Source organism: Pipistrellus kuhlii, unplaced genomic scaffold, assembly GCF_014108245.1.
Source record: "Pipistrellus kuhlii isolate mPipKuh1 unplaced genomic scaffold, mPipKuh1.p scaffold_m20_p_24, whole genome shotgun sequence".
Taxonomy (NCBI): Eukaryota; Metazoa; Chordata; class Mammalia; order Chiroptera; family Vespertilionidae; genus Pipistrellus; species Pipistrellus kuhlii.
Window position 1 is genome coordinate 11535215 of NW_023425523.1, and position 27859 is coordinate 11563073.

General features: G+C 50.8%; 4 protein-coding genes across 10 annotated transcripts; 1 reads left to right on the forward strand and 3 right to left on the reverse strand.

Moving 5' to 3' along the window:
* Positions 1–1242: 1242 nt before the first annotated feature.
* Positions 1243–5924, reverse strand: MLLT11 (MLLT11 transcription factor 7 cofactor). Of its 2 annotated transcripts, none has more exons than XM_036453210.2 (2): positions 5751–5924; positions 1243–2503 (listed from the first exon to the last, which is right to left on the reverse strand). In XM_036453210.2, exon 2 carries the CDS (start codon positions 2495–2497, stop codon positions 2225–2227), a length of 273 nt encoding a protein of 90 aa, XP_036309103.1. In that variant the 5' UTR covers positions 2498–2503; positions 5751–5924; the 3' UTR covers positions 1243–2224. The 2 variants fall into 2 exon arrangements, with proteins under 2 accessions (XP_036309103.1, XP_045442964.1); XM_045587008.1 differs by lacking the exon at positions 5751–5924 and adding an exon at positions 5621–5640.
* Positions 5925–7395: 1471 nt separating this feature from the next.
* Positions 7396–13590, forward strand: CDC42SE1 (CDC42 small effector 1). Its single transcript, XM_036453211.2, has 5 exons — positions 7396–7527; positions 10684–10984; positions 11541–11651; positions 12578–12666; positions 12943–13590. The coding sequence occupies exons 2-4, from the start codon at positions 10931–10933 to the stop codon at positions 12650–12652; spliced, it is 240 nt and encodes a 79-aa protein (XP_036309104.1). The 5' UTR covers positions 7396–7527; positions 10684–10930; the 3' UTR covers positions 12653–12666; positions 12943–13590.
* Positions 13037–18585, reverse strand: CUNH1orf56 (chromosome unknown C1orf56 homolog). Its single transcript, XM_036453202.1, has 2 exons — positions 17362–18585; positions 13037–15655 (listed from the first exon to the last, which is right to left on the reverse strand). Exons 1-2 carry the CDS (start codon positions 18412–18414, stop codon positions 15623–15625), a joined length of 1086 nt encoding a protein of 361 aa, XP_036309095.1. The 5' UTR covers positions 18415–18585; the 3' UTR covers positions 13037–15622.
* Positions 18586–18717: 132 nt separating this feature from the next.
* BNIPL (BCL2 interacting protein like) lies at positions 18718–27832 on the reverse strand. 6 transcript variants are annotated; one of them, XM_036453209.2, is made up of 11 exons: positions 27607–27810; positions 26840–27012; positions 26486–26589; positions 26233–26293; positions 25799–26020; positions 22752–22934; positions 22501–22603; positions 22203–22334; positions 20844–20930; positions 20480–20578; positions 18718–19383 (listed from the first exon to the last, which is right to left on the reverse strand). In XM_036453209.2, the coding sequence occupies exons 5-11, from the start codon at positions 25980–25982 to the stop codon at positions 19347–19349; spliced, it is 825 nt and encodes a 274-aa protein (XP_036309102.1). In that variant the 5' UTR covers positions 25983–26020; positions 26233–26293; positions 26486–26589; positions 26840–27012; positions 27607–27810; the 3' UTR covers positions 18718–19346. The 6 variants fall into 6 exon arrangements, with proteins under 6 accessions (XP_036309102.1, XP_036309101.1, XP_036309099.1 ...); XM_036453208.2 differs by having other exon boundaries at positions 26494–26589; positions 27607–27809; XM_036453206.2 differs by having other exon boundaries at positions 26229–26293; positions 26494–26589; positions 27607–27805.
* Between the last annotated feature and the right edge of the window lie 27 nt (positions 27833–27859).

Sequence of the window (27859 nt, forward strand, 5' to 3'; positions counted from 1 at the left end):
CTTCTCGGGAAGCGAGCTCCAAGGGTGGGGAAGCCTTGTTCCCGCGCCCCGGCCCAGGGTCCAGCTGAAGGGGACGTGCCTGGCTTTGCGCGAGAAATGAACTCTTGTGCCTGGCGGACACAGTTCCACGTCCAGCCGCCGGAACGGAAGGACCCTGGAGCCCAGCTGTCAACGCGAACAGCGAAACCAATGACGGAGGCGTTTCTTTGGGGGGAGGGAGAGGGGAGCTGGGAAACGATGGAGCATGAGTTTGCAAATCCATCCGGGCGTTTCATGTACCAAACACTTGTGTCCTGCCTGCCTCTATCCTGAAGCGCCACGAGGAAAGGACACATCACTGGCCCATTCCTCATTAGATTGTGGCTTTGCACGGGGAGAGTTGGCCTTTCCGAGCCTCCGAGGACGATCTGCGTGACTCGCCCTTTCCTGAGCTTGCCTAGATCTTGTTCACGTCATCTTTGGGAGTATTTGCAGCCTGTTACCCAGGTGCTGGTCCATATCCGTAGGTACGGCTGCCCTTAAGTTGGAGAGTCAAGCCAAAACCGGTTTGGTTCAGTGGATAGAGCGTTGGCCTGCGGACTGAAAGGTCCCAGGGCATGTACCTTGGTTGCGGGCACATCCCCAGTAGGGAGTGTGCAGGAGGCAGCTGATTGGATGTTTCTCTCATTACTGTTTCTAGCTCTCTATTCTTCTCCCTTCCTCTCTGTAAAAAAATCAATAAAATATACTTTTTTAAAAAAAGTTTGAGAGTCAAAATCTTGTTTCATTACCATTGACATCATATTGTCTGGCTCAGCGCCTTTCCTGGAGTAGGCACCCAAACACGACTTGTAAATTAGTACAAGTGGTGGTTGTTTTTTTAACGAGCGTTTTAAGCAAGCGGGTAACATTTGGGTGAACTTGTTTGTTGTCTCAGGCACGTGGGCTGAGATGAAGAGCAGACTTAGTGCCCCAGGTGCCTCCCGGGCCCCCTAGAATTACTGCCTCCAATGCGGGCGTCGTCTGTGGGCAAGCAGAGGGATGGGTCACAGCTTCCTCCCTAAATAATTCTGATTTCACCCTTGTTCCCTACCTTTTCAACCACAAGTTAATCGTTTTAATGTACAAAGGCTACTCAAACATCATTCTTCCTTAAAAGTTGAAAGAAAAAAAATATACCAGCTGAATGTGAAAGCAAGGCTAACTTTTGGGATCCTTGGAATCCTTTTTTCCTATGGAGAGAGAAAACTAGAAGGTAAATCCTGGGGTTGAATGTCTTTATTAAAGAAATGAGTCAATGCAGCACAAACCAGCAGCAAACACTTTGGACAGGAGTGGGAACAGGCTGTGGGGTTAGCATGGGGTTGCTCGTTTCGTGGCCTTAAGGCAGCTGAAGGACTGTGCCTGAGGCCCATTGATCAGTGTACATGGCCAGTGCAGAGGGCAAGTCTACATTAAGGACCGACCCAATGCCTTTTAGAAACAGAATCAAAACCTTACCAGTTATCATAAGGGTCAGCAAGATGGCATTTTAAGATTTGAAGTTGAGTGACTTTCCTCAAGTTTTCAACCTGCGGTTAGGAACAAAATAGTAAAGGAAGTGGGCTTGAAAAAAGAAACTCCCTTTCGAGAGAGTGTGTAGCTATTTCTGAAACGATTCAGGGCTTCCCCCTATTTTCATTTTCCAAGATATAGTATTCCTCTTATACCTTTATCCCCAATTTCTCTGAGAAGAACTTATTACAAAAAGGAGCAGAAGCCAAATAGCAAGCGTCTTATCACCTTAGCCTTTTAGAAATCCTACTGTCTTGTAGTAGATAATGTCAAAATGGACAAGGTACTCTTCCGCCCTTGAAGAAATATTTGTGTTTGCTGGCCTGGAGCAAGGAATTAGGAAAATCTGAACAATCTCAAGCGTAAGAAAATCAACCCTTCCACTTTACACTACTCCTCTCTGGTGCCCCCACCAGGCCTGTTTTCTGGAATTAATATGGAAGAGGGGGAGGTAGGACGTAACTACTCCATTGCTGAACCCTTTACTTTGTGACTTGAGGGCTTTTGAGAGAAACTGACACAATAAATAAATACATAAATAAATAAATAAATAAGACACAACTCTGGCAAATTCATCAGCACCACCTCAACACAATAGAGGGAAGAAAGCAAGATTGATAGGGGAAAGGATGGGGAGGAAGGGGCTGGAAGGGGGAGACCATGCAGGCATGGTGGGAGAGAAGGCTTGGGCTCAGAGCGAGTCCAGTTCGAAGGAGTGGATGCTGGCGATGGGGGCCCTCCAGAAGTTGAAGGTGCTGTACTGAAGGAGGGCATCGCCTTCAGGGTGTTTCTCCGGCTCTGTTCCTGCCGCTTGCCCGGTCATTTTGCCAAGGCTGCTGTCCTTGACCTTGTAGATGGATGTATCTGATAGACCCAGGCTTTCGAGCTCCGACAGATCCAGTTCGGGAATGGGCATCCTCCAGAAAAGAAAGGAGCTGTACTGGCTGCTCACGGGGTCCCTCATACCTTCCTGAAAAGAAACCACTTGTCAGTCTTCTGGGTGCAACCAACCCTTTGTGGTCCCTTCGTGGCCTTTCCCTGCTTAGGATCTTTCCATCCCCAATGGCCCCAAGTTCCCTGGGATAAGCTTCGGGAACCTTCTATTACCACGTCCTGCTATTTCCTCACTTCTTCCCAACTTGGAATGACTTGATTTACTGTTTCAAGTTAATCTTGAGGCCCTGGCACCAAAGGGTCATGGGTTCGATTCCCTGTCAAGGGCACATGTCTGAGTTGCAGGTTCAATCCCTGAACCTGGTCAGGGTGAGTGGGAGGCAACCAATTTATGTGTCTGTCTCAAATCAATGTGTGTGTCTGTCCCCATCCCCTTAAAAAATAAAATATAATTGGGTGAGGACTAACATATAATAACTATATATATTCTAAACAACAAAAACATGATAACCAGTACCCTACAGAACCCTATATCAACCCATATAAAGTGAAATGTCTCTAAAAAAGACATAAAACAAAAAAAAAAGAATGCATTAATCTAGAATACGTTTATGTGTGAGCGTGGGAGTTTTAAGTAGGTAGATTCAGATGTTTTTATTTTTATTTATTTTTAATTTTTATTTTTTTAGAATTTTATTTTATTTTTAAAATATATTTTGTTGATTTTTTACAGAGAGGAAGGGAGAGGGATAGAGAGTTAGAAACATTGATGAGAGAGAATCATCAATCAGCTACTTCCTGCACATCCCATACTGGGGATGTGCCTGCAACCAAGGTGCATGCCCTTGACCAGAATCGAACCCGGGACCTTTCAGTCTGCAGGCTGATTATCCACTGAGCCAAACCGGTTTTGGCAAGACTTAGATGTACTCAAGTTCTTTCTGGAATGCCAAGAAGTACTATCATGGCCATGAAATGAAAGAGATGACATACTCAACAAGGTTTAAAATGAATAAGGCTTTAATAAAAAAGATTTTTACTGAAGCACAGGGAGGGTTAAGTGAGCCAACAAATAATAGGAGGTATCTGTTAAAAGCAAATGCTGAGTTGCTCTTTGTCATCTTAGGTTCAAGCTCCAAAATAAACCCCCAGCAGAGAAGCTGCTTAGGAATGCGATGCAGGGACTGGGCCAGGGCAGGAACATGCTAGAAAGGTGAGGTCACCATCCTATGATAGATAGTCAGCTCTGATCATCTCCACAACCATTTGCAGAGACATGTGCACAGAGAGTTACAAAAACGGTTGTACCTATTATCCAATCAACCAGGTTATAGAGATCCTAGGAAGCAAACCTTAGGGGGCAACATGTTACTTCTGCCGACAGGGATATTTTACTAATATTACAGTTATTTGCCTACATAGCTGGCTTCTTTTATATCCCCTCCCTTACCGGTCTTCTCCAGTGAGAGCCTAGTATAATGCTGGGCAAACATAGTAGGCTCTTAAAAAAAAAAAAAGCATATAAGTACAACTAATGGACACAAAACTCTGGGGACGGTGGGTATGTATGGGGGGGCAATGGTAAAATATGTACACAGATAATAATAAAAAAAATTAAAAAAAAAGAATCATCAGAGGGGGCGGGATTAACAGATTTTTACAAACACTTAGAAATGATCTAGTGACTTGTGAAGCCTCCCCGTCAGTTTGGATAGAACCCAGAATTCCCAGTCTGGACTTTTTTGATGGGTTGTACATAGACAGTTGCCTTTAGCTTTATGTAATCCTATACCAATATTCTCAAAACTTGCAAGAATCCTTAGTTCCTGAAGAGCAGATATTCAGCAGATATACTGATTGTTCCTGTGGTTCCGATCTGAACGGTGGACATGCAAGAGGCAGTGGAGAGCAAGCTAGAAGCTGAGACAGGGGAAAGGCTCTGACAAACACTCCCTTTTTTACAGCCGGCATGTGCCGCAAAGCTGTCTAATCCCTGGGTATCTGGCAGGGCTACTCTTGACAATTAGAAAAAGCTAAGGGAAATATCGACTTACCAGGCCTAAAATCTCCAGCTATGACTCAGAGACTTCTACGAAGAGAGAGTACCAAATACATTTGAGAAAGATGCTCCTACAAGTATTAACAGCATTTTAAATCAAGTCAAGAGCATTAACTACACAGATAATGGAAGCTAAAATATCCTTTACGTTGATAATGAAATTTTAAAGTTTAATACAATGTGAATTTAATTCCTAAGTACTATCCTAAATTTTGCGAGAGGTCTCTTTTCGGCTGACTTGCTCTTCCCCTCCCCATTTGCTTGATTAGCAAATATATATAAAAAGACACACTCTCACTGAACCACACAGACCCGCCCGAATACCCTTTGTCCAGCCCCGCATGGGAATCCAAGGTCTACCAATCAGGCTTTGCTGTGTCATGCTGCCACCATGGGCTGGAAGGACCAGGGATGGTGGGGAATGGAAGCGCCCCGGCATCTCACTATCTGTGCCTCGTTCTGGGCTTGGCTTTTCCTCAGAGCCATGTCCTCCCCCACTTATCCCACTGAGCTGCAGATAAGCATTCCTGTCCCAGATTCTGTCCCCATGCCTACAAGCTTTTGCGTGCTGTACGAATTCAATATGGGGGATCAGGTAGTTCTCCAACACAGAGACCCCCCCCCCCCCACCGTCCCCCTCAAGCTGCTGCTTTTTTGGAGCAAAGGTTTGAGATGGGGAGGAGATTATTCAAGGAAATGAAAGGATTATTCTCAATATTCTCTCATATCCCTTCCCCCAAACTGCCTCCTATGGAGACACACATCAATAAAACACTACAAAAAAATAAATAAATAAAAAATAAAACACTACAGAAAAAAAAGAAAAAGGAAACAGGGAAATAGAGGCTAGAGCAATACAGTAGGACTAGAGATTCATAAAACACACACACACACACACACACACGCAAAAACCACATAAATTATAGCTTGAAAGGAAGATAGGGATAACTAGGCTGAAGATAAAACACACAGGACAATACATTATAGGCAAATAGGTACTTGAAATGAGATAAATGCCAAGAACTAACTGCAGGTAAATTGTTAAAAATTAATGCCTGTGTCCAGGATTATAAGGCATATATGGATGGAGATGTGAGCGAGAGATGTAAAACGGGGAACAAGTGAACCAGTTACCGTTGTTCCTGGCGGCGCCTTCTCTCCTGCTGCACTGTCCCCCCAACCTCATCCCTCCCCCTAACCAGCAGCAGCTGCTCTTCCCTCTCTGCAGCCCCCTGTCTCCTTCCCCCTCCCCCGGTCAGTTTACCTGTGATCAGGGGGTGACCAGTGTGTTCCAAAGATGGAGGGAGGACCCCAGGCTCGGTCCCTGCTCTGGCTGCAGAGGAAGGCGGCGGGGGCTCTGCCGGCTTTGTCTTCCCGCTCCCGCTCCCGCTTCAGGGACTGTCTGGCGGCCGCTCCCCCCGCAATGCAGCCCCCCCTCCCCCGGAGGCGGAGGGCCTCCCGCCCCTCCCGCCTGACTCGGCTCATCCCGACGACAGGCTCCGAGCGCCTTGGGGGGGGGGGGGGGGGGGGGAGGCGGGCAGGAGGCAGCTTCGGGTTTGTGGGTCCGCGGGTACCGCCCGGCCCTCCCGGCGCCCCCTGCCAACCGGGGTGCACGGAATTAGCAGTCACTGCCCTCTGATTATTTTAAAGGAAATGTGAGGTTCTGCTTCTAGGTTTATGGCTTAAACATCTTAACTCGACAACCATGGAGCAGTGCCCCTTTATCCCCCAACTCAAGGGTTGCAGGCTCCCAAGAATTTTTGAAAATCAGGAAAACCCTTCATCCATCCCTCCCGGCTCGCCCCCCCTCCCCTAAACCGCGCCCCGCTCATCGGGGGTGGAACACAGATGGGGGGCTGGGGAAGCGCTGCGCCTGGGAAACCCGGCGCTTGGGGGACACGGGGGGTTAGGGCTCCGCTTCCTTTGGCCTCGCCATGCCTGGCACGCAGAGACAACGTCCGTTTCCGGGGGGCCCTGCTCGGGTGCCCGGTCCGCACCGGCAAGACCCCCCCCCTACTCCGCAGTGCGCAAGGGTCCCCCAGGCTTCCTCCAGACCCCCCCAGGCCTCCTGCAGGCCCTCCCCAGACCTCCTGCAGGGCCCCCCCAGACCTCCTGCAGGGCCCCCCCAGACCTCCTGCAGGCCCCCCCCAGGCCTCCTGCAGGCCCCCCCCAGGCCTCCTGCAGGGCCCCCCAGACCTCCTGCAGGCCCCCCAGACCTCCTGCAGGCCCCCCAGACCTCCTCCAGGCCCCCCCAGACCTCCTGCAGGGCCCCCCCAGGCCTCCTGCAGGGCCCCCCCCGGCCTCCTGCAGGGCCCCCCCAGACCTCCTGCAGGGCCCCCCCAGGCCTCCTCCAGGCCCCCCCAGGCCTCCTGCAGGGCCCCCCCCCAGGCCTCCTCCAGGCTCCTCCAGGCCCCCCCAGGCCTCCTCCAGGCCCCCCCAGGCCTCCTCCAGGCCCCCCCCGGCCTCCTGCAGGGCCCCCCCAGACCTCCTGCAGGGCCCCCCCAGGCCTCCTCCAGGCCCCCCCAGGCCTCCTGCAGGGCCCCCCCAGGCCTCCTCCAGGCCCCCCCAGGCCTCCTGCAGGGCCCCCCCCCAGGCCTCCTCCAGGCCCCCCCAGGCCTCCTCCAGGCCCCCCCAGGCCTCCTCCAGGCCCCCCCAGACCTCCTGCAGGCCCCCCAGACCTCCTCCAGGACCCCCCAGACCTCCTGCAGGCCCCCCAGACCTCCTCCAGGCCCCCTCAGACCTCCTGCAGGCCCCCCAGACCTCCTGCAGGGCCCCCCCAGGCCTCCTGCAGGCCCCCCCCTCCGGCCTCCTCCAGGCCCTCCCCGCCGCCCCCGCCCGGGGAGGGAGCCTGCGCCCGCCCCCAGCCGGGCGGGTTTCGTAATCGCGTCGCCGCCGCCGCTTCCGCCCTGGGCCGGCCCCACCCCTGCCCGCCCGCCCTCGGCTCCCACCGCGCCGGCAGCGAGCCCGGGACCCCGCACCGCCGGGCGCCGAGCGGAGCCCCGCCAGCTCCCGCCGGGCGCTCCGATGCCGGAGCCGAGCAGGTGAGGCCGCGGGGCCGGTCCCGGGCGGCGCCCCGCCCGCCCGCCCGGCCGGATGCTGGGCTGGGCTGGGCTGGGGGTGGGGGTGGGGGTGTCCGGGCCGCGGGCCGGCTGGGTCGGTGGGAAAAGGGGTGCGTCCCCTGAGTACCCGCCCCGGTGCGGCCACGGAGGGGGAGAAGGGCCGGGGGGCCGGGGAGTTAGGGAGACGGGAGGGGAGGTCTCCGGGGCGCACTGGCCTCGGCGGACCGAGCGGAGCCGGGCTGGGCCCGGGGAGGTCTGATCGGAGACCGGGGGGCCCCGGGAGGCTGGGACAATGCCCGGAAGGTGCGCGGGGGGTCCCCGGCCTGGATCCGCGTGGGGAGGGGCAGCGGAGAGGTCGGGGTCTGGCGGGGCGGTCGGCGGCGGTGGAGACCAATGACAGCGTCCTGGGGGGAGGGGGCGTTAGGGCCTGCTTCGGTGTCATCCTGAGCCCCGCAGGGTCTCCCCTGGGGCGGATGCCTGGAAAGAGGGGTGTACCCCCTTCGTCCCGAGAGCCCCCAGGGGCTCCCGTGTCTGGAGGCCCGCGGGGGCCCAGCGGCAGCCCGGGGTTCGGTGCCCTCCGTTCTCCCCGCTCTCTCTCCAGCTGCTGCCTGTGAAGGCTTGTCAGGCAGCGGGCTGGAGGCCTTGGGGCTGCAGGCAGCGGGACCGGGAGAACCGGTTTGGGGCTGGAACAGGACCGGGGAGCTACCTCTGAACATCCTTCCTCCCTGGAACCTTCCTCCCATCCCGCCCCCCAACAGTTCCGCAGCTGCTGAGCCCCTCAGCCCCGGGGTGACCTTGGTGTCTTCCCGGCTGCAGTCCACCCTTCCTATTTGGGACTGAGGCCCGGTTCTCAGAACTACTCAGGATATGGGCTTCTGTGATCCACCCTGATCCCTCCCCCTGTTTCCCCTGCAGTGCGGGACTGAAACAGTGGACGGTGGGTTTGGTACCTTCTAAGCTTGCCAGCTCAGGACTAGATTTTTTCTCAACTCATCTTTAGACATTTTAAAAATTAAAGAATGAGAGTGGCCGCCAATCACTCTTACTTTTCTGTTCTCCCCACCCTCCCAGCCCCAGTTTCACCCTGCCCCGTCTTCTCCACACTCTGACATCACCCTTCCCTTATGCCTGTGTCCTAGACCCGTGGTCAGCAAACTCAGTAGTCAGCAGAGCCAAATATCCACAGTACAACGATTGAAATTTCTTTTTAGAGCCAAATTTTTAAAACTTCAACTTCTTCTAACGCCACTTCTTCAAAATAGACTCGCCCAGGCCGTGGTATTTTGTGAAAGAGCCACACTCTAGGGGCCAAAGAGCAGTGTGTGGCTCGGGAGCCGCAGTTTGCAGACCACGGTCCTGGGGAATGGAATTTCCTGGTCACTTCTCATCATCGTTGGTCATTTCATGCCAAGTCCCACACACACACTTTCCCTCCACCCAGCTCTGGCCAGGTCCCTGGAAAAGGAACAGAAACGTCCTTGTTCCCTGCATTGCCCCTTTCCCTCTCCCTCCCTCTCTCCCTCTCCTTCCTCTCCCTCCTCTCCCCCTCTTTCCTTCTCTCTCCTCCCACCATGCACTTCTGTCCACTCAGCTTTGAGCCCCCGGGGTGGGGGGGGGGGGTAGGGAGAGTCCAGGCTCAGCACAGCCTGTCGGGTGGTGTTGGGGGTTTCCTCTGATTCTCCATTGTTTTCTCCATCACCCCCCCCCCCCTGCCTCCAGCCCTCACGGCAGGCTGCCACCACGATCACTACAAACCCTGTGACCAACCCACCGACTTCCCCATTGACCACAGCTCCCCTCTCTGGACAGCTGTGTTCTGGCTTCCACCGGCCTCCTAGCTCCTCCCTCCGGTGGTGGGAAGGGAAGTACAGAAAGCCCAGCTCCTGGGTCCTTCGCTTCCTCAGAAGCTCCGTCTCCAGTGTGTGTGTGTGATCTCATCCCGGGGTGTTTTAAAACAACTCAGTTCTTAGATCAGTCTAGGATGCCAGAGCTTCAGGGTTCAGGGCCTGGGACTGGAGGGACAGGAGATGCATATTCTTGCATCTATAGTATCAATAAAAAATACTCTAAAGCTGCCTGTTTGGAGATGGAGCTTGCCTGCATCACAGGACTGGGAAAAGGCAGTGAGGACAGACACACTCGGTGTGCCCAACGCTGGCTGGCAGAACTGAAAGTTCTTCCATGGGCACTAATGCTTTGGAAAGTACCCTGGGTCTGGTTGGCTGATGACGATGGGAATGGAAGTGGTGAGGAGGGAGGAGAGAACAGGTCACAGCATGAGGGGAGGAGACAGGGAGCGAGAGAGGCAGGATCAGACGTGTGAAGAGGGAGGGGAGGCTGGAAAGAGATTTCTCCTGGCCTGCAACCTGTGCACAAGACACACATGGAGACACGGCCATGTCACATAACGTGCAAACAGCGGTGAACATACAGGAGTGCCCTGTATTACAGGAAAACAGAGAGAGAGAGAGAGAGAGAGAGAGAGAGAGAGAGAGTGCAGCCTTGAGGAGAGATCTCAAGGTCAAGTCACAAAGGAACCGTTCAGTGTCTTTGGGGGGAGGGTTTGGATCTCAGTGGAGGGAAATGAGGAGGAACCAGGGCGGGACTAGAAAGAGAGGGGAGACATTTCTCCCTGTGGAAGGTCTTCCTTGAGGACCAGCCTGCTGTGCTTAGTTACCTAGGACTGAGGTGGTCAAGGTCTTAGGGGAAATTGAGGTGACGGGGTAAGGTAAGGAAAAAGGGAGGGACAGGGGTGGAGGCCTTGTTTGTGAGAACAAAAAACCACCATTTCCTCTTCAAAGTCACTTTACGCCCCTCCCCTTCTGCCTGTACCCAGGGAGACAGGAGGTAGAGCTTGTGGTACCCCTCCCCCCAAGTTTGCTCATTTGTGCCAGGATGCTTTGGTCCCCTCCCACCCTCTCCGCCCAGGTGCTTCCAGCCCCTTCCTCTCTCCCTTGTATCAGCTGCTGCTACTTCTTAATCCCTAGGGGTCCTTTGAGAGTCTCTGTGAGGAGGTTAGTGTTGGGTACAGGACTAGGGCTTTTGAGGGAGAACACGGATCTGAGCTCTTAGGGGGCTTCTCAAGGCGGGAGGGGTTCCTCATTAACCTTCTTCTCTCTCCCCTTCCTGCTCCTCCAGGATTCCAAGCCCGAGGAAGAGAAGCGCGTGCCTGCCCGCCCAGCTCACCCCCTGGCCCTGCTGCTTTCTCAGGGTCTGAGACGCCGGCCTTACTGCCCAGCTGAGGGTCCGAGGACTCTCCTCCCTCCAGCCCCGTGGTGCTGAGTGAACCCTGGTTGCAGGGAGTGAGGAGTGGGCGGTCCAGGCTCCAGAGCAAGAGCCCTGTGGGGCCTCGGGCCTCGGAGGGAAACTGGAACCAGCGGGGAACATGAGTGAATTCTGGCACAAACTGGGCTGCTGTGTGGTAGAGAAACCCCAGCCGGTGAGTCTCCCCACCCCCACCCCACCCCGTACAGAAATCCGTTACCGTGTCCTGAGGCGCAGGCACACCATGTAGGACCCGCTGGCTGTCTACAAAGCACACTCTAGCCTCCCTCTCCGTCAGGGTCGGTTCCGTGGTGAGGCAGGTATCCACCAAAATGAAGGGGACTGGCTGGGTGATGGGAGAAGTGAAGAGGCCTAGCTACCACTTCCTGTTCCTGTCCCTTGTGAGGTGGGTGGGGGGTGTAGGTGGAGCTTACTACCTGTCAGTTTTCCCCATTGTTTCCTCATCAGCCAGGGGTGACTTTGGCGTGTCCTTCTTTGTCCACACTCACTCTGCAGGCCACTGCCCTCCCCCCCCTGCCTGTGTCCTCTCTGTGTTGTTCCAGCCTTGCCTTTCATTCCCTAGTGATTTATTTCCCTATCACAACGCCACATGCCCTTTCCTACCGGGCCTTCGCTCTTCCCTCAGTGGTTTTCAAGCCTCTTTTTTTCCTTCCTCCGCTGTGCCTGCAGGAGGGCCTTCCTGACATAACGCCCCTCTTTTCTCCAAGCAGAAGAAGAAGAGGAGACGGATCGACCGGACCATGATTGGGGAGCCGATGAATTTTGTCCACCTGACGCACATCGGCTCCGGCGAGATGGGGGCCGGCGATGGACTGGCCATGGTAATCAGGGGATGTTTGCGATGGGGTTGTGGCCTGGAACCGTTCCTCTTTGAAAGTTCGAGCCGGGGTCATAACCGAATCCTTGATGGGGAAGTAAAAAGCGAGGGTTCCAGATCTGGCCACCAGTTGCCTAAGCCTGGGGCCTTGGCGTTTCAGGTCTCTGGCCTTTATCGATGACAGATGGTTGTTAATTAGGGTGGAAGATGTATATGTCTTTTAAGAGTTACATGGATGGCTTTTTCCAAAAACTGTATCCCTTCCTTCTGTTCATTGAGATCTGTTGTCTCAGCGCTATAGTAAGTCACATTGTGGGTGGGAGTGATGGGGCAGGAAAAAGGCCAAATAACATCTAACATGTATTTTGCTCTCAAAATAAGAGAAATGGGGATGGAGTTAGTGAAGGAATCTTTTCACCAATTGCAAAGCTTAGATAACTATGATAGGGTTTTTTGTGGGAGGATCTTTTTAGCAAAAGAATAATTTTTTTTTTTTTTATTCCTCACACAAGGACATGTTTTTATTAATTTTAGAGAGAGAGGAAGGGTGAGGAACATTGATGTGAGAGTGAAATATCGATTGGTTGCTTCCTGCACATGCCCCAATGGGGGAATCAACCCACAACGTGAGTATGTGCTCTGACTGGGAATCGAACTCGTGACCTTTCGGTGTATGGAACCATGCTCCAACCAACTGAGCCACACCAGCCAAGGTGTAAAAGACTAATTTATATCTCATCCTCACAAAGGTCAGTGTGAAGGGAGGCATGGGAACCTCCCTTGGAAGAATGGAGATTAATTTTTACCTTTCCAGATGATTTTATCTTCAGGAAGTTGGGGTCAACCTCGTCCATGAAGGGCATGGGGGCGATTTCTTCCTGTGATGTCGACGCGAAGACTCAGGAGGGTGTCACGTGTGCTTTTCCACAGACAGGTGCTGTTCAGGAGCAGATGAGGTCCAAGGGAAACCGAGACAGGCCATGGAGCAATTCTAGGGGCTTGTAGCCCCCACAGGAATGGTGAGTCACTAGAGAACACCTCCAACACCTGCTGAGGCTCTGCCTTGAACCCCGATCTTCTGCAAGGAAGGGAAGCAAGGGGAGGAAGAATTAGACCAGGAGAGTTACCGTAGTAATGTGGGATCCAGAAAAGCTGAGAGAAAGGGATGTGCGGACAGGAATAGAGAAAAGAGCGCCCGATGGAAATGGTCTGCACCAGGTGGTGCCTTTCTCCCTGAGACCTGGGTTTTCTTTGAGACTAATTTTTTTCTTTTTCTTTTTTTTTTTTCAAATCAGTTTTTGCTGTCTGAAGTCTCCACTCTGTGCCCAGCCCAGAAGAGATGCTGCCTCCACCAGATCCTCCGAGAACCAGAGTCCTCAAGGCCCCTTCTTCCCTATCTGCCTGATAGTGCCTCAAAAGGCTTGGGGGCTGGACTCCCTCTGCTTCCTCTGGCTGTAGCCCCTCCTGGAGACGGGGTCAAGGCAGCAGGACTGACCAAGTAACTACCGGTTGGCCAGAGGAGCTCAGCTGAAGCCCCGGACACTCTCAGATCTGAAATAGGAGTTTCTGGAAACCAGGAATGAGTTCCCTTCTCCTGAATGACAGTCTGGGTGCCACCTGTTTTTAAACTATTAACCTTGTTGCCCTTAAGTGGCAGGTGGGTGAGGTTACCAAGCTGAAGCTGGCTTTGCTGAGAAGCTCCCTACCTCTCTGCCCTTCTCCTTCCTTCTGGAATGAACTGAAGCAGACCTCAAGCAGGGCCTGGGAGGGTGACCACTGCCTAGTCTACTCTCTTTAAATCTCAGACCTTAAGCTCACAGCTCTTCAGTGGCTCTCTGCCAACACCAGCGTCTTTCTCTAGGTAGGCTCTAACCCTGTTTCTGTAGCATTGCTAGCCCCCCAGTATCTTTCCTTTTTAAAAATTAATTAAAAAGTAAATTTAAGATGCATTCTCTTAATTACCCCCACCCTGCTACTACCTCCGTCCTTACCCTCCTTCCTGTTAGGAACCTTATTGTTTCCCATTGAATAAGACTTAAGAGATGGGTCTCAACCTGATGACATTCCAGTTAGGTCTTGGGGACCTGGCCTGCCCTCTGCCCACCTCCCTGCTGGCCCAGGTAGAGGAGGAAGGGGGAGCTGGAGAGAAATCCGGATTGCAGGGAAACTAGGAGTTCTGTCTCAAAGTGGACTTCCTTCCTGGCCATGGAGGAGGGGAGGTGGGGTGTTAAATTGGTTGAAAACGATCATCTGGGAGTTTAGGAATCTTGCAATCCTCACATTTTGGGCTGGATAATTCTTAGTCCTGGGGCACTGTCCTGTGCATTATAGGGTGTATAGCAGTGTCCCTGGCCCACCCTAGTTATCACAACCAGAACTGTCTCCAGACATTGCCAAGTGCCTCCCTGGGGGCAAAAGCACCCCAACTGAGAGCCAGTGGTCTAGAATCCACATATTTTTCTCGTGATTTTTATCCCTGCCACTCCCCCATCCCATCATTCATCCTAAGCCTGAGCCTTGATGAGCTAGACCCCCTGTAAAGTAGGCTTAGTAATCTCAAACAATTTTTTATTCATTGTGATGCTTGTGATAGGCGTGTTTCTCCCTCCTTGCTCAGTGGAGGAGGGGCTCCTGCAGTGGTGGGATGGGGGGAGGCAGAGAAAAGCAGTAGAGCCAGACACCCCAGCACTGTTCTCCCCGAACTTGAAGCTCTATTTCTGTGCCCTAGTCCCGGAACCAGGCACAAATAAGACTCAGGGAGCTTTGTCTGAAGAACTCTCCACCTGGCCCAAGAGTCTGTGTTAGGTGGGAAAGGAACGGAGGAGCAGGGTCTTCAGGCACTTTCCGTTTTCTCAGGTGTGCTTTGTTCTGCCCCCTTTTTTGCAGGGAGACTAGGAAGGCAGAACAGGACAGAGCAGCTCCTGCCTGCTCTGTGTCCAGAACGCAGGGGTCTCAGCTCAGTAACAGGAAGCATGGTGGCAGTGGTGGTGGGGGATCAGGAATATGGGAGTGGGGATCCACTCTGCCGATTCCGCCATCTTGAAGTTTGCCCCCACCTACAGTGACCGAGGCTCTCATTTTTTCAAGTTTCAGTGTATTTTTTAAATTTTTCCAAGGTCAAAGATTGCTCGTAGAGATAACATTCCAAATGTACTCTGTTCCAGTCAAGCGACGCTCTGAAAGTAGTTCATCTTGTTGCCCAGCATAGCATGAGGGTTTTACTAGATCGAAAGGGTTGACAGGAGAGGGTAGAAAGAGGGGGGGGCTCCTGGGATCTGGTCTCCCTGATCTTTAGCCTTATTCTTATGCCAGTTCTTTGGACACAATCTTTTCTTTGGTTCTCTCTCTCAGCTACCTTCTCTTATGTGTGTGCTACCATCACTTTAACGATATTTAGAGTGATGGGAATGGGTTTGAGAGTCATAATTTATATTGAGAGTGTGTTGGACTCTAAATATACTTTTCAAATAAAAAGTTTAAGCAAAATAGTCACAGAGTAATCACTCCAGGTGTATATTGGATTAAACAATAGGCATGGCTGATGAAGGGTAACTCCTAGAAAGTGGCTAATGTGGGATTTTGTACCATTTGTCCTTTTTGAGGGGAAAAGAAGGCTAAGTATTGTGAAGGCAAGATGACCATGATCTAAGGGCTCAACTCCTGCTTGGCATTCATCTGAGATTTTTTTTAAAAAAGAAGTACTTGTTTAAAAAAAACAACAACATTGGAAATAAGGAAGATGAACAACAAACATTTTATCCTGGGGACAGGAGAAGCCCAAGCCAGATGCTGGTAGCTACCCAGTTCAGTTTCACAAAATTTTTGGTCTCTCATACCTCTATAAAAAGACACAAGATCAAACAATGGTTGTTTTTTTTCTTCTAGTTTTGTTTTTTTTTTGTACTAAAAATACCCAGTGGGTGCTGGGATTGGAAGGGGAGGAGAGGTTGAGATGCTGACACCTCTTCTTGCAGATCAAGTGGCCATTAACCTCCGGTTTCTGTCTATCTGGGTAAGGAAACAAAATAGAGAAAAGGGGGAATATTATAATGACACCTATTTCGTTTTTTCTTGTTCTCCCGCTGCCCACAAACCCTCACTCCCTTGACACTACTGCCCCCTATTGATGATGCCTTTTTATATTGAATGATGGCTTTGGACACATAGGAGAAACACAAAAACCATTAAAATGACCATGCATACATTTTATTTTCCTTCCTCTTTTCCCAAAGGGCCTGTCATTCTATCCATTGAAAATATTTTAGCAGGTCAATCAGAGCTCTTGGTAGTTCTTTTGGTAAAGCAGAGGACTGTCCTTCCTTGAAAATTCTACCAGAACAATTCTTGCGGATAGTGATGGTTAAGTGCATCGACACTAGTGTCAAACCTGGTTTAAATTCTACTCTTGCCCTAATCCAGTGGTCAGCTGACTCATTAGTCAACAAAGCCAAATATCAACAGTACAACGATTGAAATTTCTTTTGAGAGCCAAATTTTAAAAAATCTTCTAATGCTACTTCTTCAAAATAGACTCACCCAGGCCGTGGTATTTTGTGGAAGAGTCATACTCAAGAGGCCAAAGAGCTGCATGTGGCTCGTGAGCCGCAGTTTGATGACCATGGCCCTAATTTTTGGCTCAGGATAGAGCATCAGCCTGTGGACTGAAGGGTCCCAGGTTCGATTCAGGTCAGGGCATGTGCCTTGGTTGCGGGCACATCCCCAGCAGGGAGTGTGCAAGAGGCAGCTGAATCAATGTTTCTCTCATCCTCCTTTCCTCTCTGTAAAAAAATCAATAAAATATATATTTTTAAAAAATTCTGTACCGGGACCGGTTTGGCTCAATGGATAGAGCGTCGGTTTGGGGACTGAAAGGTCCCGGGTTCGATTCCGGTCAAGGGCATGTGCCTTGGTTGCGGGCATGTCCCCGGTGGGGGGTGTGCAAGAGGCAGCTGATTGATGACTCTCTCTCATCAATGTTTCTAACTCTCTCTCTCTCTCCCTTCCTCTCTGTACAAAATCAATAAAATATATTAAAAAAAAAAAAAAAGAAACAAGTAAAAAATTCTACTGTGACTGCCACTTACTAGCTTAATAAACCTTCATTTCTTCCATTGTAAAGTGGGGATAACAATACCTCATAGGATTGACCCAGGTAAAGTGCATCTAGCAAGACCTCAAATGTTGGCTTGTTACTGTTAAACTGCATTAATAAGCTGAAAACTTAATTATCTTCTATTAATTATCAGCATCAAGAATTCTTTACAATCTACAATCTTAACAATTTGGTCAATTATCATCTAGTAGCCAATAATACATGTTGCCTAATGATCAACCAGTTAGGCAACAGGTGGGCCAAAACCGGTTTGGCTCAGTGGACAGAGCGTCAGCCTGCGGACTGAAAGGTCCCAGGTTCCATTCTGGTCAAGGGCGTGTACCTTGGTTGCAGGGGGGTGTGCAAGAGGCAGCTGATGATTCTCTCTCATCAATGTTTCTCTTTCTCTCTCTCCCTGTCCGTAAGAAATCAATAAAAATATTTTTTAAAAAGAAAAAAGATGTAGCAGGTGGAATTCATGGCCAACAATAATGTGAATAAACCAATGCATACTAAGAACCAGTAAGCAGACAAGTAAGGAACAGTTCATGCAAGCACACGGGCTGGTTCAGAACTTTGCAGAGCTATCCACCAAGATCCTGGCTCATCACCAGACACTTACTGGTTGCATCCTTATGAACACTGAGGAGAGGCTGTTCCAAATATCCTCCAGCCCGGCCCTGACATGCCTCCAAAACAGAAGCGCTGGGCTGGGGCTGGGGCCGGGGCTGAAGCTGTATCTGGTGCTATGGCTGAACATGGGCCTAGAGGAGGTGGTGGTGGTGGTGGTGGCGGTGAGGATGGGGGCGGGGGCGGGGGTGGTGGTGGTGGTGGTGGGGGTGGTGGTGGTGGTGGTAGTCTGAGTCTCAGGCCAGAGGGCCGAGTCCAGGGGGCACTCCTCCAGGCGTCGATCGCAGCGGCATTGACGGTAGGTGCAAGGCCGGTGCTCTGTGCGGAGCTGGCTCAGGGCCCCGACTCGAAGGCGCCCAGAAAGGCCCTGCAGCCTCCCGGCCCGGGTCCTGCTCATGGTGCCCGACTGGCAGTGGCAGTGCCACGGGCCCCAGGGCATCAGCACCAGCCGCAGCTCCTCGGGAGGGGGCGCGGAGGTGAGTGGGACGCGGGACCAGCGCCTGGGGGTGGACCCCGCGGTGGACCAGCCGGCCAGGCTGGTGTCGTACAGCGCCCGGTGCTCCGTGTTCCAGTCTTCGGGCGGCAGGCTGGTGGCCAGCCTGTACTCCGGCTCCTGAATGTTCGCTGCAAACCTCGAGCTGAACCTCCTCGTGGTCGTGGAAGGCCTGCCCTCAAGCCCCGCCTCGCTGTTGTTCTTCTGGGCGTTGATCACGACCCCCTCCTCCAGGGACCCGTCCTGATCTTGCTCCCAGGATCGCAACCTGTTCATGTCCGTGGACACCGTGGAGGCCAAGAGCTCGTCCACGGCGGGGCCTGCCAGGCGGTCGGCGGTGGCCGATTCGTCGTCTTCATCCTCCATTATCACCCTTCGCTTCGGGGGGCCGCCGCCGGTGCGGGGCGTGGGCCGGTAGTTGCGGGTCGGCGGGCCCCGGGAGCGGAGCCGGGCCGGCTGCCTCCCGGCTGCAGTCGGGCCTTGGGCCCCCGCCACCACCGCCTCGGTCCCCAGGCTCAGCAGCAGCAGGGCCCAGAGCAGCGCGGGGACCATGGGGCTGGACGGTGGGTGTGGGGCTGGGAGGGAGGCCAGGGACCGAGGCCGGGCCGGGCTCCTACTCTCGCTCCCTCCCTTCCCTTCCCTTCCGCTCTCACCGACCCGCCAGGTCGTTAGAATCTAGAATCGAGGCCCGAGGAGGGGGCTTTGATGCGCAAGCCACGCCCCTCCCCCGGGGCCCTCCCCCCAAGGGGCTGAGCTGGAAATCCTAGGGAACCCCACAGCAAGAACTCTGGGCACTGATGGATTGTGATGTCAGGGGCCGGGGAAAGAGCAGGTCACTTGGTTGGCACACGCCTCCAATCTCTCGCAATTTATTAACCACTACACATCGGAATTGACTCAAGAAAGGTTTGGAAAGCACTCCTTTCCAGGCTCCCAGGCAGCAGACAATGGCTAAGAAGGAATGAGGGGCCGATAGCGGTTCTCCAAGCTTTTGGGGGTGGGCGGGGGGAAGGGGAGCCGTGAACTCCCTCCTGGCTCCCACAGGCAGGCTGGCTGTGCTCAGGGAAGCCCTGCTCTTCCCATGGCCCCCCATCGGCAGGGGGCCTGCGGGAATGCCAATGCCCCAGGCGGAGAGAGAGATCTCAGCCCCTTCCTTGAAGAGGATGCAAATGACTCACGGAGAGGAAGTGACTGCCCCAGGTTCTATGGCTAAAGCAGGACAAGGACCTGCAGCTTTGCACTCGCCCATACAAAATACCGACTGCTGGCTGAAACGCAAGCCACCAGCAAGATGAGGTTCCAGACCTCAAAGCTCAGCTTCAAAGGCAAGGTCTGGGGAGGAAGGGCGCGCTGGGATGTCAAGATGCAGTGGTCCTGGGGTTGACGAGGAGATGATTTACAAAACAGCTTAGATAGTTCAGGGGTAAAGGTGTAGGCAGACAGTTATCTTTGCTTGGTTCTAAGGCCCTTTAGTCCAGTCCACGCTAGGTCCTTCCAGAGTCATGGAGATCCTGGTCCAGCCTAGGAGAGAGAAGAATAAGTAGTACAGGAACAGGACCTGTATGTGACACACACACACTAGAGGCTCAATGCACAAAATTCGTGCATGCAAGAGGCTTAACCCTCGTGGCACCGGCTGCCTCAGTGGCCTTGCAGCCCCCCCACCCCCAATTGGTCGTTCAGAAGGTCATTCCACCATCTGGTCTAGTTATTATATTAGCTCTTTATTATATAGGATAATTGATTTTTTAGAGAGAGTGGGAGGGAGAGAAGGGGGGGGAGGGAGAGAGAGAGAAAAACATCGATCAACTGCCTACCGCATACACCCTGACCAGGGATCAAACCTGCAACCTAGGTATGTGCCCTGACCAGGAACAAACCCACAACCCTTTGGTGTACAGAATGATGCTCCAAACAACTAAGTCACCAGGCCAGGGCAGGACCTGTGTTTTACTCACTGGTTTGGGGAGAAAAGCCAGGTGAAGACTGGTGATGCTTGAGTTGGTCATTGGTTAGGATTCCTTTGCTCCCTAGCACCCCTCCCCAACGGGATAGTCTCTCCAATGTACTGCCAACAAGCATCCCTTTCTGATTTCTGAATCTCCTCTAAATTCTGTGCTGTGATTACTCCTTTATTCCTTGTTGCCTCAGCACTTATATGTACAGCTTTTTATTTGTTTTTGTTGGGTACAGCAGTGTCCTTAATTTTTTCTCTGATATGTGCACACTTTCCCAGGTACTTCGAAACATCTGAAAACAGGACCTCAGGTTTTTAGTTCCTTTGTGTTTCTCCCAAGGCATTAAGAAAATGGATACTGGCCCTAGCTGGTTTGGCTCAGTGGATAGAACATCAGACTGCGGATTGAAGGGTCCCAGGTTCCATTCCGGTCAAGGGCACATGCCTGGGTTGTGAGCTCGATCCCCAGTTGGGGGCGTGCAGAAGGCAGCAGATCAATGATTCTCTCTCATCATTGATGTTTCTATCTCTCTCTCTCCCTTCCTCTCTGAAATCAATAAAAATATGTATTTTTTAAAAAGAAGGAAAAAAAGAAAAAGAAAATGGATACTGGCTTTACACATCTCACCCCAAACCACGATCCTTAAGCTCTGTACTCACCGTCTGACAGCTTCTGGGATGTGGACCTGATCCAAGGAGATGAGTTGGCCCAGTTCTCCCAGGCTGTTCAGAAAACGGATTTTTCGTGTGAACTTGGAACTGAAAAGAGGGAATAAACCATTTGTGTTGTACACTGGGAAGAGGGTTCCTGGAGACGCTTACAAATGGGAAATGGAACAGGTAGAGAGTGGTTAAAAGACTAGAAAGAGTCAAGATGGGGCAAGTTCTTGATTTTGAAAATGGGAAGAAGTGGGGAGCATCTGAGATCTTGTTCTAGGGCTTATGTTATCAATTTGGCTCAAATAAGCTCATTTAAAATAATAGGAAGAAGGGGAAGGTAGGGACCCTTGTCTCCAGCTCATACCTGATGAAGGGCCGGAGCAGTGCCAGGAATGCCTTCATATACCACGTAGCGTGGACAACCACCAGGGCACGCAGGTTTTTCCTTAGCCTGAAGAAGAATAGGAGATCACCCTAATTATTCTTCCATCTTTATACCTGAAGATCAGGTGGAGCTATATTCTTTATAAATATATATGTACATGCCTTGACCGGAATCGAACCTGGGACCTTTCAGTCCACAGACCGACGTTCTAGTCACTGAGCCAAACTGGTTTCGGCTGAAGCTATATTCTTTAACTTCCTTCCCTTCTCTAATTTCTAGATTTTTCTGGCAACTGGGCCTAACCGCCATTCTTTTCATTACAATCTCAGTGCCAGCCATCTCATTCAACCCTCCATACTCCTCATACTTAGGAAATTCTCTTCTCAGAATCCCTCAGCTTGATCTTTGATACCCTATTTCCTTCCCGTGTCCTACTCTCATCTAAGTCACTGTGGTACCCTTCCCCATCCCTCCATGACCAGGCCTATTTATGAAACTCCCAGTGGAAGAGGCCAGTGCGGAGAAAATAAAGAAGAGGGAAGAAGAAAGAGACAGATGAGCCAATGGAAGATGGGGGAAAAGAGAGAAACAAAGGAGGGGAAAAGATCTGACAGGGAGGATGGCAGAAGAAGATAATGGATTGGAAAGTGAAATAAATGGAAGGGTGCCTAAATGCCAGGCAATATGCCACTCTGATTTACTTGATTTTCACAAATACCCAGCAGCAAAGGTATTTTGTCACGTTGCAAATAAAGAAACTGAGTCCCAGAAAGGTTAAGTGACTTGTTCAAAGCCATAGAGCTGATAAAAACAAACAAACAAATAATCCCCCTGTACCACCACCCCAGCACACACAAATCCAAAGTCACATAGCTGATTGGCAAAGGCAAAATTTAAAAGTTAATTTCTTCGGAAACCAGTTTGGCTCAGTGGATAGAGCGTCGGCCTGCAGACTGAAAGGTCCCAGGTTTGATTTTGGTCAAGGGCATGTACCTTGGTTGCGGGCACATCCCCAGTAGGGGGTGTGCAAGAGGCAGCTGATCGATGATTCTCTCTCATTGATGTTTCTAACTCTCTATCCCTCTCTCTTCCTCTGTAAAAAATCAATAAAACACATTAAAAACAAACAAACAAACAAATAAATAAAATAAAACTTCATTTCTGATCCCAAGAGAGAACAGAAGACAGACAGGCTTGGAAAAGGGTGTAGAGGGACAAAAAAGGGAGAACTAAATGGAAGTAGGAAGAATGGAAAGACGGGGAAGGGTGAGGATTAACAAAACAAAAATAAAACGAAAGAAGGTAAGATAGGCTCAGAACCCCGTTCCTGAGGCTCACCGCCGATCCAGAGTCCGGTAGCACTGGCGTATCCAGCTCAGAGGTGGGACCTGAGCCCTGCTTGTGCCTCCATTCAAATGAACAAGCAGGTAATTGTCAGCGACCAGCAGCTCCAGAGTTCCCACCATATACCTGGAGGGACACAGTGGCAGGAAAGGTATATGTTTTGGGTTGTGGGAAATGAGAGGGACGTTACTGTAGACTCTACAATCAGCTACTGATCAAGCAAGAAGGGGTTTCTTTCTTACTTTTCCCTCCCTATCCTCCACCCTGAAGCCCTTCAGGCCTTCCATCTCACCTGAATAAGTGTTCCATGACATAGGTATAGTTGGGAATGCTGCTTCTGGGTAGGTAACAGGAAGCAAAGAGGATGACAGCATTGAGGCCCTCGCCATGGTAACCTGGGGAGGATATGGGAAAATTGAAAATTGACAGACATGGTTAGGTTGAGGGACTCTGAGGACTGATAACCCAATAACAAGGGTCCAGTTTAGGCATTTTATTCTAGAAGTCACCGTTCTCACCCCTCCACTTAACGCTAGCCATTACCTCCATGAGACAGGACTTTCTTATAGGGCTCAATGACAGTCATGTCCACTCGCTGCTCCCTCTGGCCTGTCCGGAAAACCCTCCAGCGATGGCCGTCTTCTCCAGCCACGTCCCACATACAACCCTGGCCCAGCCTTTCAGCTGCCTCGCTGGCCCCCAGACCCTCTGTCTTGGGTAGCTCATCTACAAGAGAGGGATGGGGAAGGATCAACAGGGCAGAATACACACCTAGTATCTTGTACCTTCCCCAGATTCCTAGAGTTTATTACTCAGACTTCTCATTCCTTCAGTTTCCCCCGTGACTCTAGCCCTCGTTTGTTCAATACACCCAGACCCTTGCTGGTTTCAATTTCCTGTGACTCATTCTCCTCACAGTGGTCTTGAGGTAACCTTGCACTTTGGTAGGTCAATGGCCCCTGACAGTATCAGATTCTTTCTGGATTTTTTCTTTCTTTCTTTCCACGCTTCTCCTTGGGTGAGAAGCGTGGAAAGAAAGAAAGAAAAAATGTCTTCAGTTACCACCAATAAGGTCATGATTTCCAAATTTGCCTCTTTAACCCAGGCTTCTCTCTTCACTCCATACCTATGTCCCTACATGCCTAGACCGGATGTCTCCACTTTGTCTGTCTCTGTCATCTCCTATCGCCAGACACAAAGTACAACTCAATGGCATGCTCTTCCTTCTCTCCCATATTTCCTTTCTTGGCGAATGACCCCATCTCTCTAGCTTCCTGAGAGAGGAAATGTACATCATCCACGACTCACTCTTCTCTATCAGCCCTCAAGCCAACTGGACTCCAGATCCTCTTTCCTCTACCTCCATTACATTCTTTCCTCTGCTGCTGTTCTGGTTCAGGTTCTTAACATTTCTTAGCTGGCTGTAGTACAAGCCTCCTAACTGGCCTCCCTGCCATTAGTCTATTTTCCTCCATTCCATCTTCTATACCACCACTAAAGCAAGCTTTGTTCTCCCCTACCTTCTTTACTGAAATGGCAATATACTATACCCACTAATTCTGCAAAATCTTTCTATGACAATAGAAAGAGCTGCCTCATCTTAAAAAATAATTGCCTAGTACTTAGTATTCCATTGTATAGATGCACCATTAATATCCTACTGGGGCAGCCCTTAGGTTATTTCCAATCTTTTCAGAGCAATTAAATCTGATCATGTCATTCCCTTGATTAAAAGTATTCAATGGCCCTGACCGCTTTGGCTCAGTGGATAGAGCATCAGCCTGTGGACTGAAGGGACCCAGGTTCGATTCATGTGACCAAGTTGCGGACTAGGTCCCCCAGTAGGGTGCATGCAGGAAGAAGCCAACCAATGATTCTCTCTCATTGATGTTTCTGTTTCTCAATCTCTCTCCCTTCCTCTCTGAAATCTATAAAAATATATTTTTTTAAAGCATTCAATGACCCCACCTCATTGCTTATCAGATAAAACCTAAACTCCTTAGCATGGTAGCAAGGATCTCCATGAGTTGACCTTGCTTATTTCACATAGCACTATCTTTTGTCATTCTCTCTTCACCTCTCAGCCACTCATATCTGAGTGATATTATATTTTGTTGTTGTTCTTTTGTTCCTGACTCTGGGACAGCTCCTGATGAAAAAAGTGAGAAGGTGTTTTGTTATTCATAACAAGCCCCTTTCAAATACACGGGTTTGAGTTATATTAATGAGGTGACTTTGGAAAGCCGCTAAGGATCAGTAGCTGGTTGCCAGGGGAACCATCCATGTGATTAGAGGGTTAGAACTCTGGGGAGGGGAGAGAGGAGCGAGAGGTTGTGTTAATCACAAATGGTCAGTGAATTAATCAATCATGTCCACATAACGAAGCCTCCATAGGAAGCCTCTCAGAAGGGGCTCAGTGGATGGAGTGTTGGCCTGTGGACTGAGTGGTCCCAGGTTCGATTCTGGTCAAGGGCCTGTACCTTGGTTGGGGGCACATCCCCAGTACGAAGTGTGCAGGAGGCAGCTGATAGATGTTTCTGACTCTATCCCTTTCTCTTCCTCTCTGTAAAAAAATCAACAAAATATATTTTTTCAAATGCCAAAAAAAGGGGGGGGGGGCATGAAGAGCTTCTGGGTTAGTTAACGCCTGGAGGTACTAGGAGGGTGGTGTGCCTGGAGAGGGCATGGAAGCTCCACCCCCCCCTTCCCACTCCTCGTCCTGTGCATCTCTTCCTCCTGGCGGTTCCTCTGACAACAAATCTGTAATCTAGCAAATAAATTGTATTCCTGAGTTCTAGGGAGCCATTCTGGCAAACTATCGAACCTGAGAAGGGGGCCTTGAAGTTGGTCGGGAGCACAGGGGACAACCTGGACACGCCACTGGTGTCTGAAGTGGGGGGCGGGGCGACAGTCTTGTGGGACTGAGCCCTTAAGCTCTGGGGTCTGTGCTAACTCCGGGAAGTTAGTGTCATAACTGAACCCTGGATACCTGTTCGTGTGTGGAGAGCTGGAGAATTGGTTGATGTGGGGAAAACTCTCATGTCTGGTGTCAGAAGTGTTATGAGTAAAGAAACAGCTTTCCTTAATATCTAAACAGTCACGCTTAATCCTTTGAGTTCCCAACATGTCATGCTATAGTCCTAGTGGCTTCTCCAATTACATGCTAAACTGCTCAGAATCACCTCCTCCGTGAGGTCTTGGGCAGAAGTGACCTTTTCTTTCTCTCTGCGTACATTGTACCCTGAACACATGCAGATCGTAACCTTTAACTGTACTTATTGGTACATACAATATGCTTATTTCTTACCAAACAGGTAATTCTCTGAGGGTAGGGATCTTATTCATCTTGATCACTCCAATTTTAATCAGTGATGGCCTGCGACAGTCATCCAATGGTTTTTCATGATACACCTCTCCTCATTGGACTCCTCTCCCACTGGATTTCTAGGTTCTTCCTTTCCATCCTCAAGTTGCTGACCTTACCTCTCAGTCCCCACCTCATTAGTTCTCCTCCAGTCCCATTAAATCCATCCTGAGATTTAACACCGGCCTCGACTTCTACCTGCTAGTTCCTCAGGTTTCTTTCTCACCTTCCCATTCAAATTCATGTCCGCTGTCCAGCTTCTCGGAGTCCGAAGGTGTCTCCAATTCATCTATTTCCAGGTCAGTACTGTCGTCAGGAGAGGTGGGTACAGAGTGGATGGGAGAACCGTTATCTCCAGGCCCCTTCGTCAAATTCAGTCGTAACTCCGGGGCAGAAAGACGTTTACGCATGGGGCGCTGGCCACACAGGGCTAAAGTGCTGGGGGTACCTGGGTAGGGGGAGGGGGGCAAAAAATAAAGATGCGTGTGTGCTGGTTAGGATTCCTTGCACGTGGAAGTGATAATATGGGGTGAATTCTAAAGGACTAACACGGGGCATTTTGGAAAAGGGAAATAGAACGGAAAAGGGATGAGGGCGGCATAACCCTCCACTGGATTAGAATCAAGAACTTGAGGCCTAGGCTCTCATTTACCTACCTGCCTGTGAGTCTCTTTTAGGATCATCAAGATCTTCAAAAGAATCAGACTCTTCAGAAAGCAATCTGGAGAGAAATAAAGATTAAAAGGGGGAAGAAACATAGGCTAAAGGCACCAAGCCAGGTATCAGTTCTCTCTTCCTGCCATGATTTTACATCTCTGCTTTCCTTCTCCCCCCCACCCCCTCTTCAAGATCTAATTTTCCATCCTTGCCCTCCATTGTGACCATCACTTCTGTCTCCCAACCTCCCTCTCACCTCCTCACCTAGGGAATTCTTCATCCTGCCATTCCTCCTTCAGCTCCAATTCCCCAAGTCTCACGGATGCTCCTAGTCCTGCTGCTTCTGCATTCTCCCTGACCCTGAGATAGTTCCCCATCCCCCGGAAGAAAAAAATGCCATGAGACAAACTAGGCAATGTCCTGAGGGAGGTGGATTATAGGTAGGAGACACTGGAATGAAGCATAGTAATTTAAGGTGCAGAAAACAGGCCTTGAAAAGAACTTGTCTCGTAGGTATTTCTACCATCTTCACCACTCCCTGGAAACAGATCACCCCTACTGCTGGGGTTAGGCGCAGAGGAAGGGTAGATGTCAAGCTAATTGTGTTTACCTCTGTGGCAGCTGCTCCACCTACACAGTAGGGGTGAGAGGTATTCCACGTGACAACTGGCTGGAAGCTGACAGACCTGCCCAGCTATCATTTGGCAAAGTCCAGGAAGATGGTACCTAGGCAGGCCTGCCTTCCCTCCACCATGCTGGGGAGTGGTCAGGGGAAACCATGGTCTAGGCGGAGGGGTGGGGAAGAAGGTAAGGAGGAAGAGATCTGCTGGGGAGAACCCAAATTTAGTTCTGGGTCAGCTTTCCTGATAGCCATTCTGGAATATAGGGGTTAGAAAACAGAGAATAGCTGACACCGGTTTGGCTCAGTGGATAGAGCGTCAGCCTGTGGACTGAAGGGTCCTAGGTTTAATTCTGGTCAAGGTCATGTGCCTTGGTTGTGGGTACATCCCCGGTGGGGGGTGTGCAGGAGGCAGCTGGTTGATGTTTCTCCTCATCGATGTTTCTAGCTCTCTATCCCTCTCTCTTCCTCTCTGTAAAAAATCAATAAAATATATTAAAAAAATAAACTTTCTCTTCTTAAAAAACAACAACAGAGAATAGGGGCATATTTATCAGACACAAAATATACACTTCCTTTACAAAAACACACAATAGGGAATTATCCTGGACTCCTCCTTGTTCACCAGTTCCCATACCATACCACATTTCCCACCCAAAGCCAATTCTCTATAGATTAATTCCTACAGCTGGATGGTGGGGAAAGTCCTAAGAGTATTCACTTTTTATTTCCAACCAAGTTAGCGAAGGTTTACTTACCCAAGAGCCAATGTCTTTTCTCCTGCCTCTTGGATAGTTCCCATCTTCACCAATCTGACCCCTTCTGTAAACACCTGGGTCTTCAGGGAATTGGTTGCTCCAGCTCTCCAATTCTCTACCCTTTCTCTGCCTCAGCTCTTGTTGTCTTGCCTCTGAGGAGGAAGGTGTGGAAGGGAGGAACCTCACTCTCAAACAGGTTTTGCCACCTCCCTTCTCAATGAGCAGGTTTGCCCAAAAGAACAACCATGCCTAT

Bases quoted from the DNA above. Each gene is read 5' to 3' on its own strand.
- MLLT11 (XM_036453210.2), bottom strand. From the start codon at position 2,497: ATGAGGGACCCCGTGAGCAGCCAGTACAGCTCCTTTCTTTTCTGGAGG.
- CDC42SE1 (XM_036453211.2), top strand. From the start codon at position 10,931: ATGAGTGAATTCTGGCACAAACTGGGCTGCTGTGTGGTAGAGAAACCC. The intron at 10,985-11,540 runs GTGAGTCTCCCC...TTCTCCAAGCAG, and splicing joins TGGTAGAGAAACCCCAGCCG to AAGAAGAAGAGGAGACGGAT. The intron at 11,652-12,577 runs GTAATCAGGGGA...GCTTTTCCACAG, and splicing joins CCGGCGATGGACTGGCCATG to ACAGGTGCTGTTCAGGAGCA.
- CUNH1orf56 (XM_036453202.1), bottom strand. From the start codon at position 18,414: ATGGTCCCCGCGCTGCTCTGGGCCCTGCTGCTGCTGAGCCTGGGGACC. The intron at 15,656-17,361 runs GTAAGTGTCTGG...TTCCTTACCCAG, and splicing joins TGTTCATAAGGATGCAACCA to ATAGACAGAAACCGGAGGTT.
- BNIPL (XM_036453203.2), bottom strand. From the start codon at position 27,650: ATGGGAACTATCCAAGAGGCAGGAGAAAAGACATTGGCTCTTGG. The intron at 26,590-27,606 runs GTAAGTAAACCT...GAACTATCTCAG, and splicing joins GAAAAGACATTGGCTCTTGG to GGTCAGGGAGAATGCAGAAG. The intron at 20,579-20,843 runs GTATGAGCTGGA...CCCTCTTTTCAG, and splicing joins CTGCTCCGGCCCTTCATCAG to TTCCAAGTTCACACGAAAAA.